The sequence below is a fragment of the Actinia tenebrosa genome, unplaced genomic scaffold, assembly GCF_029948245.1.
Source record: "Actinia tenebrosa isolate PJP-AT-01 unplaced genomic scaffold, QUT_ActTen_1.0 PGA_scaffold5__44_contigs__length_20552954, whole genome shotgun sequence".
Lineage (NCBI taxonomy): Eukaryota > Metazoa > Cnidaria > Anthozoa > Actiniaria > Actiniidae > Actinia > Actinia tenebrosa.
Window position 1 is genome coordinate 19,905,823 of NW_028292582.1, and position 16,581 is coordinate 19,922,403.

Below are 16,581 nucleotides of genomic sequence, written 5' to 3' on the forward strand. Positions count from 1 at the left end.
GTGTACCAAACAATAGAAACTTTCTGCGCAGTTTTTGCATAAAATTAGAGTTCAATTCTCGGAGGATAGAAAGTGTATTGTTTTGGTGGTACACAAACATGGCTATTGTTACATTATGTGAAAATGCTCTATTACACTCTACATGTACTTGTTCTGTTTTCTATCGTATTGATTATTACACTCTAACAAATAGACTTTGTTTTGCGGGTTTATGGAAACCACTCTAGTTTGAATTGAATCATGAGACAAGATCAAAAAATAACAGAAAATTAAAACGATTATCAATTTTGAAAGGGCGTTTTTATTTCATTCTTCTAAACTGTCCTCATTCATTGCTCACAAATATCTGATGAGATTATGAGGTTTCTCTAAAGCACAGAAAAAGAGATATTATGACTATTATTATAGTAGATTTGTGATAAAGTGAAGGCATTTGACCTGTGAAATAGAAATTACAACCTGTAATAAATAGTCAAATCAGGGTTCGTGCTACTCCTTGAAATTCTTGAAAAGTCCTTTAATTGAAAACACGTTTACAAGGGCACTTGAAAAGCCCTTGAAAATAGGGAAAAATGCCAAAACTCCTGGAATACTCCTTGAATTTAATGCAAACTTAATGTTATTTCTAACTTTCCTTTTGAAATAAATAACAATTAAAATTGATTTAAGAGTTTCTGGGTGCTTGTTTACTGGTTGGTTGCATGTCATGATCGTTTTTTATTGGTGGACGTGGCCCCGGCGGAATTAGCTGCAATGTCCTGCACTGTAACATTGAATCAATGTTTAAACCAGGTTCTAATACAAAAAACTTTGTCCTTGAAAATCGAATTTTTGTGCTTGAAAAGTGCTTAAAAAGTCCTTTAATTTTGTAACGAAAATGTAGCACGAACCCTGTCAAATAGACACAAAAGAAAACAAATGGAATAGAGTGGTTTTCATAAACCCGTGAAATACACACTAGCCTAGTATACATTAGTAGACCCTAATTCCATTGTGTTCTTTTGTTGTCATTTCACTATTACACATTAAAATAATGATATCTGTTTCACGGGTTTATGAAAATCACTCTAAGGGTCTACTAAAATGTATTAGTCTAATATTCATTTCACAGGTTTAGTGACTTCACTCTGGAGTGAACATACTAAAACCACTCTAGTGTCTACCATTATCATTACATGACTAGCTATCTGTAAAACAACACCAAACTGTGACTTTTTAAATAATGATGTATTTTTTCTGTGTTATTTGCCTTCTGAACAAGTCACACTGTAGCAATGTTTCATGGGATTCCTAGTCTACAATTGCCTCTGTTAGCATTGTCACACAACACTCCATCTAACAACCCTTACAGTCACAGAAGACTGAATTTCCCCAGAAGCACCACACAGTTTTGCGTTCAGAAGTTTATCCATTTAAAGTTTTAAAGTTTAGTAATTCATGACTTTCTTGACACTTTCAAAGCATCTCCACTTGTCAGGCAGATAAAATGGCTCTAATATGTGAGGAAAAGGTGTGTCCCAACCACAAACTCTCTGAACTGGGGCCTCAAGAGACAGAAAACAGTTTTCCTAAAAAAAAACAAAGATGATAGAATTTAAATAAAATTGAATCTAAACCGTAAATTTGGCAACTTCAGGGGAAAAGGATGTGAGCAATATTGAAATATTGACCTTTTTTATTTTAGTTGTAATGTTTTTTTTCCATTTTAGAAAACTCATTAATAATTCATGAAGAAAACACAATAGAAATCATGACCATGAAGGTGATTTTATATCTGATATAGATTCCTCTTCATTTGCATAAACTTTAACTTGGATTTTCTATATCAAAATTGGTTCATTTCGTAAGGAATTCAGTACAATATGAGAACATACATCATGAGTTTTCTAAGCCGTTCAATAATCTCGCAGATCATGTTTTATCGGGTCTAAAACCACGATCGGCTGCGCCTCGTGTTTTACATCCGATAAAACACTCCTGCTCATTTTTTTAAATATTACTTAGACCATGTGTCATTCCCTAGAGTATCATTTCTTTGTTTAACAGTTGCACATGAGAAGACAAATATGAATGCCACTCATACAAAGAATTATATTCTTAAAGAAAGGCATGAGAAAATGGGTAAAACATTACACTGAAGCTAAAGAAATATATTGCAAAATGTAGCCTAGTGCTGTTAAAAGGAAACTTTGCACAGAATAAAAAGATCATTCCTACCTGGATGGTACTGGAAATCTCACCACCAAATCCTCCAGTGTGACATGCTTCGTGAGCTACAAGTAGTCTGCCAGTCTTCATTACTGACTGGAAAAGAAGGAAATCAACATTATTAAAATGATTAAGAACTCAAGGAGAGAGATGAAATATTTGCATTATGCAAATGATGGGACATGATGCAACCTTGATACAAATGCGAATGTAACAGCTTCTAATTGATGCCGATATCTCAGATTTGGAACGTGTGTGCTAATGGTGGGAGGTGGTATAACTGGAGCATTTATTGCATTAAAGCAAGTTTATTGGATGATCTCTAATTTCACATACTGCAATTGATGGTTTTTATGGTGGCCATGTTGGAGGACTATAACAAAGGAATTGTCAACGAATTCTTTTGTTATATCCTCCAACATGGCCACCATGTCTTTCGTTATTTAATTCTCTTGGGAATGGTTGAAAACCATCAATAGGTTCAACTTCACATCAACGGATTTTGTAAAAAAAAAAACTTTGTTTAATTAAAGAGGATAACACTCGATGGTAATTCAACTGATATAAAACTTGTGGTCCTCTTTTGACGTCTCTAGTTGATTTGGGATGGGACCGCCATTAACGTGATCATCCAAGCCACGTGAAGGTCTAACCATTTGCAGATGTCATTACAAATTCAGCAGGTTCTCTTCAGTTATTTTAAGACTCAGAATGTTGGCCAGGAGGAAGCTTGCACCACAGTCTCCCGCCTACAGACCACAGTTTTATCAACTGAGCTAACTGGGCAGCAGCAAGGCATTACCTGGATGACAGTCTCCTTATCCCATGGCATGATGGTTCGTAAATCAATCAATTCACAGCTGACACCCAGCTGATCCTGGGCCATCTTGGACACCTCTTGTAGCACGTGCACCTGGGTACCCCAGCCGACAAGTGTTAAGTCTGTTCCTGTTGATATGATTGATACATACTGAGTGAGGACTTAATGATATAACAGCAAGTAAACTGTACGGTTTGAAATCAAGAAAATGTAAGTTTAGGTACTAGCATCAATCAATGTTTCTACAACATTCATGGTTGTCACTCAAACAAAAGTGAAGCAATCACTGTTGCAGCAGTTTTTCCAGTTTTCCTAGTGGAATTAGCCAAATATCTCTTTTAAAGAGTACTACAAGGATTTCAAGGTAATTTTCTGTCTTTTTGACGGGACTGTAAACATTGACACAAATTATATTCAATTTTCTGCAATCCGAGTTTTGAATTCTGAAATATTCTAGCTAAGTTGTAAATAATTTACTCACAAGTTAGTGAGTTTATGTGAATTCTGATTGGAATAGTTGCCACAAGAAACAGCTGTACACTCACAATACAAATGATGGACCTTTGTGCTTGGTGATCGCCTGTGAGATGAGGGGGGGGGGGGGGGGGGGGTTGGCAGAACTGACAGAGAAGGAACTGGGAAAAATCTGTTCTAAAATTAAGTGAAAAGCCCGAATATGATATACCTTTTTGTAAAATTTCAGCTTGTGATAGTGGCAGTATATAGTCTTTGACTGGAACTTCTTCAACTGTGTTTAGAAACAGGTAAACAAGAAAGAACAATTCAGTGATTTAAGGTGTTGTCTTAGAAAACATCCACTGAACTACCCACAAGGAGAGAGTGTGGAAATCACAAGGGATGGTTAATTACAGTAACTTCTTAAACAATTTCCACTCAAGTTTGTATATTGCATGCTTGTAAAATTCAAACTATAGGTTTGGCCAATCAAGAAAATATTACTAGTGCTTAAAGGCCTTTTTATTGTAAAAAGATGACTCCTACCTGATTGTCTGTAAAGTATTTTTGGTTCAAAGAATACAACAGGGTTGGGATCCCTGATGGCGGCCAGTAACAGTCCTTTGGCTTGGATCGGACCTCTGGGAATGACAACCTAAAAGGAAAGAAAAAAACGTTGTTGTTTAAACAAACAAGTGACCATTAACATTGCGCGCACAGTTAACTAAACAAGCTTCAAACCTTGTTTAACTAAAATACCGAGAAGAAGTAGTTTTAATCCTGCTTAAAGATGGCGGCCAAACAAGGAAGGACTTAATTTTCAATGAAAGAAGGATAAGTGTACTATATTGCTCAGTGTAATAGGTGGGGATTAACAAAGGGGTAGCAGTATTGCCCTTGCCTTTTACGCCTGGGGTCTTGATATAAATTCCTGGACTAGGCATTACATTTACATGTGAGTAGAGTTTGTTAGGTCTCTCCTTTGATTCGAAGGTTTTTCTCCGAGTTCTCTATTTTTCCTTCCCTTTGCAAAACCTAACATACTGAATTCCAATTTGAACTGCAAGTTACTTTGATCCGCCCATAGGTTGTTCCAGGGTATCAATAACATTAATTGAAGGTTGAGTTGTATAGACAATACTGTATACTCACCTTGAGTCCAGGGACATGAGCAAAGAAACTCTCAACAGACTGGGAATGATAATGAGCTCCGTGCCCTACAGCACCACAGGGAGCCCGCACTGTTAGACCACCACAGTCAAATAAATTACCAGAACGATATCTAAACTTAGCTGCCTCATTCACCAACTGAAATAGAATATTAGATGAATAGTGAGACTATTAGCACCACAGGGAACCCATAGAGTACTACCACATAAATCACCACAGGGAACCCAAAATGGGAGTACTACAACCAAATCTTACTAAATAAAGTGCACACTTTTAGTAGGTATGCCAAAGAGGAACACAGGAAGTCCAAGCTATTAGGAAGAATCATGATTATCAGTACCACAGGGAACCCATAACATTTTGTAAGAAGAATGACCCACAATACCACGGGGAATCCACACTACCTGATCAAAGGCAGGGAAGATGTAATCAGCAAACTGAATCTCAGCAATGGCTGTTGCCCCAGCTGTAGCCAATCCAATGCCAAACCCGACAATACCCTGCTCACTCAGAGGAGTGTTGAAGACTCTATCCTTGCCTAAAAAATATCAAATTGAAACGTCTTTGAAACTCTGGAGGTATGGATATTTTCTGAAACCACAAGATAACTAAGAATATGAGCTTTACCATGTTTCTCTCTTAGACCTACTGTACATCGGAAAACACCACCAAATGCCACATCTTCACCAAAAATTACTAATGAAAAAAAACAAACAAAGAGATATGTGATGTATACTTGTTTAGAATCACAATACATTAACATTATTAGCAATTATCATTTTTTTATCATTTTTATCTCTAAGTTATAAAATCTACATATAGTCCTTCTCGCATAAGAATTTCTTTTCCTGGGCACGATCAATAATCCTATACCTGCTGAAGGATCTGTATCTAGCGCTATATCCATAGCATCAGTTAAAGCCTGGAATAAATTAATTTTTTTCGTCTCCCCTGGAACAACAAGCAAAACAAGTACAAAATTTATGAGCTTACTCTAATTTATGTGCAGTTACGTCCAGATAGATAAAACGGTATTTATTCCACGAAATATCGATATAGACGAAAGCAGGAATAATTCGATGGAAGTCCAAAGAATAGTAATAGAAAAATCTAAAGTTTTAGTAAGATAATTTATTTTTTTGGCTAAAAAACCTACCGAGGGAAGGATCCGCCTTTTCGGGGACATAAGAAAACGTTGATGCACATCTTTTCAAAGCCTGAGTATTCTTTGATATATTTGATAATCTCGAAGACAAGGATCTGTAGCTTGAGGCCAGAATATTTGATGTTAAAAGTCGTTGTACTCGACACGTTGTGGCCGCCATCTTGTTTTCTTCCTACCCCTGGTAGAACTCAGTCATCCTCTTCAGGGCTACCACAGGATACCCAACTGAACGGAGTAAAAACTTTCTGGGTGAAAGAATGAAGTTTGGTTTTCACATGCGTATGTTTTGTCTCGTCGTGAGTCTTTCTGTTCGTATTTAGTTTATCTTATATAGCTACAAGATGTCCTTTAATGTAGATCACTGATAGAGGGGGGTCACAAAGGGCACATCATCCACACCCTCCCCTCCCTCCTCGGGAGACGGATGAATTTTGCGCTAGTACTTATTCTGTTATCGTATATTTAGCTTATACTCATCGGCGAGTTTCTTCTCCCATCCTCTTCCCACTACGTCTTTCCCTTTTCCTTCCCTCCCACCCATCAAACTCTCCCACCTTGAAAACCATTGTGCACGAAAACTGCTACTACTTCATGTAAGAACAACGATTAGAAAATTGATAATCAAAATAAATTAAATAAACTGTTCCACAAAAAGAACATTACATAAATTAACAGGGTAAATGCTAAGATTCTTTCCCCTTTTTGAGGGGGACGGGGGTGGGGGAGATGGGTGTTCTTACCTTAAGATCCTCCTTCTCTCCCCAACCTCCAAAATAAGCGCAGTTTTTTCCACAAGCGGCCCAAGTTCTGTAACCTTAGTTGGCGTTTTTATCAGTTGGTTTTTATTCCCTGTGCTCAAATTCGTGCGATTTTCGAGAGTTTTTCTATATCTTGGAATCCCCTTTACTATTCTCTAAACAGCGCTTGGGCTGCCTGTGGTTTTTCACAGTGCGAATACCTAAAGCGAAAGGGTTTATAGCAACCCCAGAATTCTACATCTCCTCAGTCCGTGTTCGTTATGCCTCGTTTATAGATCATCAAGTACGTCGCATAAAACGTTAAGAACTACCAATGAATTGAAATCAATAAAGGCTGAGCACATTGTTTCCATGGTTACGAAAAAAGCTTAGTCCTTAATCTTAGGTGAATCCGCACTTTTCTGATTTTATCTCGTATTCCAAAAACACAAAACAGGAATAAATCATGAAGAATCCTACGACTCAATCACAAACTCGCTTTTCTCCCACAAAAAAAAAAAAAAAAAAAAAAAGGAAAAAAAAGTTATCGTATGAGAAGGAGTGAGTTGAGAGTTTCTGGACTCAAATATTTGCATTGTGATTTCCGTGCCGAGTGCTTGACCGTGTTTAGTCACTAGATTGTTTGTTCCTGAGATGTGTTTTCGTCGGTGAATGATTTAACGATGTCCGGCCGGGTCTCAGATTGTCTAGATTGGTGACTGATTGCAAGGAAAAGGGATGATTAAGTATAAATAAGACAATAACAAGAAACTAAAAAGTATTAAATTCTCAAATAGTGGATTTTTCATGATTATATTTCTAGAGTGGGCTGTGTCCTTTACCAATACCTCATTATTTTTAATTTTTCATTCATGGGAAAATTAGAGCCTTTTGATTGGATAAGTGCAAGCCTAAGAGGGGGCTGGAGAGGACCTGTTACGAGTTAGAGTAGGGTGAGTAGGGGCGAAAGGGGTTGTGGGATAGGAGAGGGGGAGGAAGAAGTAAGAATGGTCAGAAAAATATATACGAAGTGTATGTGCGTCACGTATTGACAAGTATAATGATAAATTGAGCTACCTGTGGTAGAACCATTGACAAAACCCTTTATCTGATCGAGTTGCATGATGTCCACCTGCTAATGAATCTCTTTACGGGTGAATAAAATCATCTTAAAAGAGTTAAAGCGGCGCTCCATAGAAAGGATGAACAAACTAAAACACAAAAAAACCGCTAAAGGCGAAATGACATCTGTAAGACAAATTAACTAGAATCTTTTTTCACAAAGTCAGGTTCTGCGTAGGTGTTAAGATCCCTCGACAAAAAGAATCGCCATAAAAAGTCCTAGATGAAAAATGGTGTTAAGTACAGTGTGGGAGGAAGATTTGGTATATGGCTATGTACATGTGGGATACCACAAAACCCTCTTTAATACCAAACCGCAATATACGAGCCATTAATTTGGATCTTAACTTGCCGCGGAGAAAAGATGACAATGAGAACTCAAATTCAATGAATTTTGTTATCATTATGTTTCGTTTTTGGTTTTTATTTTTATTTTTATTTTTTATTTTTATTTTTATTTTTTTATTTTTTATTTTTTGAGTCGTCAAACATGCCAAATGACAATATTTTCAATTTAAAAGAGGACTAGTATTTAAAAAATCATTAAAAGCTCTACTGTTATTAATATTCAAGGGTCTGGTAATCATTGGTTAAATTTTGTTCTTCTTCATATTCCGATAGGATTTTTTTTTTTTTTTACGAATTTTTAGTAAATTTTTAGTGTCAGTGAACCACTCGACACCAACTATCGCTCCATACACAATTTCATACATAAAGTCAGCGTAAATAAGAGGTTTAACTTGGCTATAACCAGGATATTGTTGGCTGGTTCGGTATGGTGTTTGATAGCTAGCTGCGTTGAGTTGTGGTTAGCGGCTGTAGTTGGTGGGAAGCTGAGCCTCAAATATGATGAATTGGCATTTTTGAATAGATCAGGTAAGGTTAGATGTGTGGGAGTTTGAGGGCTAGAAAGGAAAAAAGAAAAATAAATGATTGATTGAATGAATGGATAAAATAAATATTAACTTGTTTGGAGATGAACGCGCATGAAATAAAACCCATAAATGAATTAGTAAATTGTTAAAAGAGTGAGGAATAAATGATGCATAGATTAATGAGTAGATCGTAAAGAAACCCTGGCAGTGAACATCCTCAGTTAGGCCCACATTATTATTATTATTATTATTATTATTATTATTATTATTATTATCATTATTATCATCATTATTATTATTACTGTATCCTGGATACGAGCAAAGGTTTCTTTCTCCCTTTTGAGATCAGCTCTTCTATGCCTTAGGGGCTCAAGAACCACAAGAAGAGTACTTAGGAACATGACTTGGATGTTGAGACTGGAGATGCAGCAATTAGCTAAATATTAAAATCCCCCATATATATGAATGTTTGCCATTATTATTTATATCTTTTAACATATATTATTAGGATTAGTTTTTACTGAATAGATTTTATGGTTATACATTAGTAGATATATTTTTATTATAGTATATTTTATTATAGTTTTTCTTTTTCTCTTTTTTTAAATTTTATTTATTAATTTGTTGCAAATATTTAGATATTGTATATATAGATTTTGATCACATTCTCTGGCTAGGATCCTATGATAATGCATTATTAAAGCTTAGTACTGATTGTTAATAAATATATTCTTTAAATTATTATTATTACTATTATTATTACTACTACTACTATTATCATTATGACTATGATTATTATTAGTAGTAGTAGTAGTATTATCATTATTATTGTTACTACTACTACTACTACTACTACTACTACTACTACTACTACTACTACTACTACTCACTACTACAATTATTATTATTATTATTACTACTACTATTATCATTATGATTATGATTATTATTATCATTGTTACTACTACTATTATCATTATGATTATGATGATGATTATTATTATTACTACTACTATTATCATTATGACTATGATTATTATTAGTAGTAGTAGTAGTATTATCATTATTATTGTTACTACTACTACTACTCACTACTTCTACTACTACTACTATTATTATTATTATTATTATTATTACTACTATTATCCTTATGATTATGATTATGATTATTATTGTTACTACTACTACTACTCACTACTACTACTACTACTACTATTATTATTATTATTACTATTATCATTATGATTATGATTATTATTATTATTATTATTACTACTATTATCATTATGATTATTATTATTATTATTACTACTATTATCATTATGATTATGATTATTATTATTATTATTATTGTTACTACTACTACTACTACTATTATTATTATTATTATTACTACTATTATCATTATGATGATGATGATTATTATTATTATCATTATCATTACTACTATTATGATTATGATTATGATGATGATGATGATTATTATTATTATTATTTAAGTGGTTCTCTTACGTCCTTCCGATAATATTGAAATACAGCATATATAAAGATAATATTTACTGAAGCTAATACATGATTACTTCAATAAATTATCAATTAATAGCATATATCATAACAACCAATTATTAATCATTGATATACTTTAAATACAATAAATTTAATGATACGAGAAAAGTAGGAGAGAAAAAGTAGTATTAAAATGAATGAGTGGATGGGAAGAGTGAATGGATGGAATGGGATGGAATAGGTGGCTGAATTGATGGGTGGATTGGAAGAATAAATAGATGGATGTGTGCAGATGACAAAGTTAGTAAGGCTGCGTTGATAATGTATGGCAGAGGGAGGGGGCAAGTGAAATTTAGGGGGATCGGGAAAATTTTGGTATAAAAAAAGATGGGGATGGGCAAATTTTTATCAGAAAAATGGGGGGAGATGCACAATTTTTGGAAGAAGCTACAAGCCTTGCTTAGGGGGGATCGTATTTTTTGGCATGACTTTAAGGGGGTGTTAAGAATTATTCTGGACATTTCTAATTTTCACCTACCCCCCCCCCCCCCCCCCCCCAGTGCCATACATTATGAATGCAGCCTATCTTTCAGAAATTTATGGAGATTTAGTTATTTGAAATTATTACATCATTTAACTGGATAATCCGTTTTTTTTAACCCAGAGTAATTTTACACTGCACGTGAAAAAGTTCATAAGTCAGAAATGTTTACTTCGTAAAAGTAGACTATTTTGATATCATATAAATAAACAATTTAATCACGTTTTTAAACTCTGAGTAATTTTCCGGTGACACGGAAAAGTCACGCAAACACTCGACTTCGACAAAAACAGCCGTGGGCTTGCACTATACGCTAAACACTCACCTCTGAGCTGTTATCTAGGTATCTAGTTCTAGTTAAATAACCAATAAGTAGCTATGCACATCACAAAGTGAGATTAAGATATTCTACGAACTCAGGCATTGATCGAAGATGAATTGCACTTTATACTATCATGTAATCACTATGCTACTGAAAGAAACAAACTTTTCAATCAAATAAACAACAATTATCATCAATTTTCTGAACTTGACGACTCAAAGAAAATAAAATTTCTTTTTAATAGTATTGATCCATTCATCTGCAACTCTTTTGCAGCTTTCGTATATTACTCTATAACAAAGAGAAATAACACAAATTAAGTCTTAATTGCAAATATTATAAGTTAAATATCATATATAATATATAGATTGTTACTGTTCTCGCACAGTTATTTTACCATAACTTTGTAAAATAATTACATTGACACTATTAGTCTATAAGTAATACCATGTAAATCTTGGGAATACTTCAATCAATTGTATTGTATTTTTGATTGACAGCAGCGAAAACCGCAGTGACAAACGAAGTGAGTGAAAATAGGTAGGAAACCTGCTATGTGCTTCGGACTACGGTTTTTTCAGTTCTGCTGTGGTCGGAATAGCCGAGGATTCTACTATTTTGTTCTCATATATTTCGAACAGAGTTTGTGAAATAATGATTCATCAGCATTTTGAACTCAGTCCAAGTAATTTTCCGCTGCCCTGGGAAAGTTCATACAAATATTTAAAAAAACGTGACTTCGACGAAATCTGCTGAGCTTGCATTTACAAAGCGGTTATTGTACTTGCTCTCACTTTTCAATAACAAAATATCAGTCCAACTTATAAAACCTTAAGAAATATCAATATGTTTTGAATTTTAAGGATGAAAACAGTTGTTTTTTTTTTTTGTTTTCACTTTTGTTGTAAACAAACCTTGCAAGGATAATGAAATTACACGTGCTCCTCCGGAAGCGTGGCGTTTCGCCAAGGGGTCAACTGATTCTTGAACCATTACGTACAATGAAAAATATGCCGTTTTAGATAGAAAAAATCAGAAAATAAAATTTGCAGTTTTTGAACAGTTTTTTTTCTTCTTTCAAAAATATTCCTTTTAAATCGAGCTATTATGTACAACGTAAACGCCCTTCCTCGTCAGACGCCGTTTTGAATCAAGGATCATTCGTAAAAATCAACAAAGCATTGGAATTATAAATATTTTCTTTTTCTTTTTTTTAATTATAATTAAAATCTAGAAAGAAGAGGCAATGAAGTGGCAATGATTATGAAGGTATGATTCAAATCACGTTCGAAGAGCCGCTTAAGAAAAACAAATTTTAAGTCGACATGCTCGGAGTCCTTGTAGGTCAGAGGTCGGTTGGGCATGTGGTCCTAGAACAAAAACAGGAAAGTAATAATAACAAAGCACATCTATAAATATCGATGATCCTTAATAGACTTGATAGACTCTGATAATGACATTTTTGTAAAATTAAAAGTTGCATTCAGTCTTTAAGATTTTTATGAGTGAAGTAAAAGATGTTGGAATGTGAAAAAAAAAAGCCAAACAACGTCGATTTGTTTCGTCTATAATGACGACTTCAATCAGCAACCGAGAAAAAAATACTCAATGTCACTGTCACAAGGTTGAAATTACCTTTTTACGGCTAGGTTGAGATAATAATATATCATCGATATATTATAATAGTCACTAAAAATTCATTCAAGTAAATCTGCCGAACCGATTAAAACCCTTTTCCTTCTGCCTAGCTTCGTAACAATATAGGAAGCCTTTCAAACTAATTATCTTAAAATGTTTTTTTTAATGGGAACTCAGTGAAGTTTAACCAAGCATAATAAAGTATTAATTTTGATGAGTTATCTTAGAATAGTCCATTTTATCTTTTTGGTTGTTTCCTGTGCGTAGTCACATTAGCTGCATTTTGCTGAGTCATGGTCAAAGTCGGGGAAAACATTATCAAATCAAGCATGTTTTGAACGTCCAATATACTCCGTTATCATAATACTCATTACAACCTTAGAAATATCTCTTGTCCAAGACCAAAGATTTCTAGAGTGCACGCACTAAAACCGTGAACATCAAATAGTACTAATTAGTACTATTTCATACAGAATCCTTTGTTTTCTATTGTTTAATTATCACTATTTAGTGCTAAAAATTAGTAATCGTTTCACGGATTTTGTGTGAGCACTCTACTACAGAACGTTTTAAAAATTCTTTTAGTAATAGATTGATTTTTAACTATAATTTCGCTTTTTAGTGTCGTTTTTTTAATACCAAATTTATTTATTTTTATATCATGTTTATTAATACTATATTGTGTATTTGTACTTGAAACTTGATGTGTATTTCATCAAATGTAATAAAGACTTTATTATTATTATTATTATTATTATTATTATTATTCATAATATTTCATAAGCATAAATTACTTTGTCCATCATTTTCAACGTTATACATTTACGTGATATCAATATATTACTTAATAACATAATCATATTTAGTACTGTTTTACACTTGTTTACATTTTAAGAAAAGAAGAATAGTTAAATATTTCTGATAGTAAAGCAGTCTAAAAAGAAACCATATATTTTCTAACTTTCAAGACTTTCTTAAACCGAAACGTAGATATCAGGCTTGAGAGAAACGTTTTTCGAGCTTCTGATTCTGTGATGGTATCATTACCTCTCGTAGTTAGACAGTACGTGAGTTTGACACAATTCAGTTCCTTTTGAAATGTTTCCAAAAAAAATATTTTGCAAAGATGTAGTTTCACGGAAACATTTATCGACTTCTTGTTTTGCTACAGCGGAAGTGATCATGACCTTTATCAAGTATTTCGACAAACAGCTAGGAAAAAACATGATACCAAATTTGACTCTGTTGTGAGACCCAGAAACAACACAGCAAAGCCAAATTTTACCTATGTGAAAATATTTCTTTTCCCCTCCCCCCTTGGGCCTGCGATTTGTAGGGCACAATCCGGCTTGGCAAACATTATCGTAAATTTCTTTAAAATATACAACAAAAGAGAATATTTTTTAAATGTTAGCATTCTAGGCCAGTGCGCATCTACTAAGTCGGGTTTTATTTAATTTTCTACAAAAATATTGTTTAGAAAGAAATTGATAACTAAACGAGCTTATTTCTTTGACATTTATTTTTTTTAGTGCTCAATTTTCATCTCCGGATTTCAAAAATTTAGTCGGAACATCTTTTCCTAACTCGACAAGACACGTACCCTGCGAGCAGAGTCTTTTTTCACCCCCTCCTTAACGCTCAGTGGCAAGCTGGTCAGAAAAAGACCCCAACAAGCAGCGGTACGGCGATGAATCGAGGAGTTACGACGTGGCCTATTTTGCACACGACGCCTATTTTTCGTCCCTTCGTCGCGTCCTTTTCGTCAGCCATATGGCAGATAATCTAAACTTTAATTTTTAACCTTCATTGACTCCGTGACAAGATTCACTAATCTTTCAAGTAAGGTGACTAGATATTCGATAAAGAACACCGATAAGACTATTAACGATAAGACTGACTGTGCTACACTAAAATATGTAATAAAAATATGAACTTGGTCAACCTTGTAGTTCAAAACCTGTCAGTCAGATCAGTATCACTACAGACCTTGTAACAGTTGCTAAACTTGTATAATTTGCCAAACTGCATAGTTTCTCTTTCAAAGTTATTGTAACCTCTTGAATTTTGATATATCTATTCCTCAACTGAAACTATCCAATCTTGGTTTATTTTATAAAAAATGACAGATGTTATTGTGTATATCGGTGACAGCCTATTTGGAGTCAATACAATAGGTTTTTGTGCCGTTTCAGAAGACAAAGTAACAGATATGTAAAGCTAATTAAGTGGTAAAGAAGACATAAAGACTGCAAGAAAGCCATGGACCTAGGATTGCTGTCTTGTTGTCAAGGGAAGAGACTTTAACTTCAAATATGCCTTGCTAATAATACGAGATATAGGAGATAAATCAAAACAAAAAATATAATTAAGTTTATAGTTACAAAAATATAAACAAATGTCAAATTGTTTGGATCTACTTTTTACGTTGCTAGGGGGAAATATGCCTGAGAAGGTATAGGCAAGAAAATATTTCCGCATGGGTTTGCAAAGAAAATTGATTTTTGTTTTATTTTGTTCTACTCAAGAACTAACTGAATCTTAAAATTATGTTACTCATAGCTTTAAATGTTTTAAATTGAACAAAGTGATCATGAAATGGCCCTCCAAACCTTCAGTCAGCAAAGTCAAATTCGCAAAGTGTGACCGCATTTAGACAAGTGGTCACAAGTACTTAGTATATTTGAAAGTCAATGGTTTTTGTAACTAGTTCAATCGTATTTGACTTCTCAAACAAAATGCCAATATATTTAAGTTGAACTGAAGCTAAGCCAGGAACAACCTTTCCTTGCTTTAAGATAATTTTAAGTAAACCTATTAACTGCCTTCATGTTATATACACACTTGCTCTAGAACAAGGCGTAGCTCCAGGGACGTGACTAGGAATTTTCCGAAGGGGGGCCCTCCAAGGTCAAAATTCCGCCATCTTGTTTGCGCCCCCGAAACGCCGAACCAATAAAAAAACAAAAGAAACTGGTTTTATATTTACAAAAACAAAAGAACCGCCATTACTTTTTACATTTTATGCAAGGGAAAAAGCGAATTTAAATTACCGTATACATCCTAAAAGGCTGCCATTTTGTTGCCACGAAGGGGGGAGAGGGGGGCTGGACCCCTTGGCACTACCCCCTGTCTACGCCTCTGAGCTTAACAAGTGGTTACAGATGGCACGATAGAAAATAAGCGCTGGCGTCTACTCAGTAGTGCTCTTGACGAGAACTCCAAAGCATGACACTCATTAGAGTCATCAGACTATGTAAAATGTTATTTTCAAGCCATCCAGCGTGACAATTAGGTTCATCGTCTGTCTTACTTCCACTTTTTCAGTGACAATTTTTCAAAGGCTGTCTCGAGTAATTTGGAACCAAATGAAACACAGTGAAGTTGGGACTGAATACTAAATTTCGGGGGAAATATAGCACAATTCATTTACTTGGAAATACAACTCAAATTCAAAGTAAATATAATTAGAATAACGCACGGGCCGTAACGGTTAAGGCATGGTACGGCACGCAAATATACACATTCTTCAACCACAAATGAAAATACACTACTATACCAACTCTGATATAAATACACTTTTATACCACACGTTTAAAACAACCAGGAAATCATTGTTTTTACTAATCAATTTTCATCACTATATAGTTTCTGTACAAGTGATTGAGATTTTTAAGATAGGTACTACTTAAGGTCTTATTCAGTAAGCTCTGACTTCCACATTGTGCCGATTTAGATGCTTTTTTTTTTTATTAGATTCTCAAAAACCAAAACGACCAATACGATAGAGTAAAAACACAGAAAAAGCTGGGGAAAAACAAATACAAACGTGTATACTAGCAACAGCAACAATGTAAAGTAAGAGTAAACAGGTGTTGTGCCAGACAAAACGGTATAAAACAAGAAAAAAGAAAGCCTTCAGTCATTAATTTTATCATCGGATTCACTTAGACTTAAACACTGAACTGATGTCGGCCTTTTGCAACGCATCTGTCCTGTCTAGTCATGAGCTAACCTGATC

The 16,581-nt window shown here is 34.3% G+C and overlaps 1 protein-coding gene and 1 long non-coding RNA gene across 2 annotated transcripts; both read right to left on the reverse strand.

Moving 5' to 3' along the window:
- Window positions 1-278: 278 nt before the first annotated feature.
- Window positions 279-5,992, reverse strand: LOC116290261 (2-oxoisovalerate dehydrogenase subunit beta, mitochondrial). Its single transcript, XM_031697268.2, has 10 exons — window positions 5,811-5,992; window positions 5,528-5,605; window positions 5,282-5,350; window positions 5,059-5,192; window positions 4,637-4,792; window positions 4,031-4,139; window positions 3,714-3,776; window positions 3,011-3,156; window positions 2,218-2,304; window positions 279-1,568 (listed from the first exon to the last, which is right to left on the reverse strand). The coding sequence occupies exons 1-10, from the start codon at window positions 5,977-5,979 to the stop codon at window positions 1,428-1,430; spliced, it is 1,152 nt and encodes a 383-aa protein (XP_031553128.1). The 5' UTR covers window positions 5,980-5,992; the 3' UTR covers window positions 279-1,427.
- Window positions 5,993-11,029: 5,037 nt separating this feature from the next.
- On the reverse strand, window positions 11,030-11,565 carry LOC116290253 (uncharacterized). The gene is made up of 2 exons (XR_004196431.2): window positions 11,370-11,565; window positions 11,030-11,213 (listed from the first exon to the last, which is right to left on the reverse strand). It is a non-coding gene; the product is annotated as an uncharacterized LOC116290253 (long non-coding RNA).
- Between the last annotated feature and the right edge of the window lie 5,016 nt (window positions 11,566-16,581).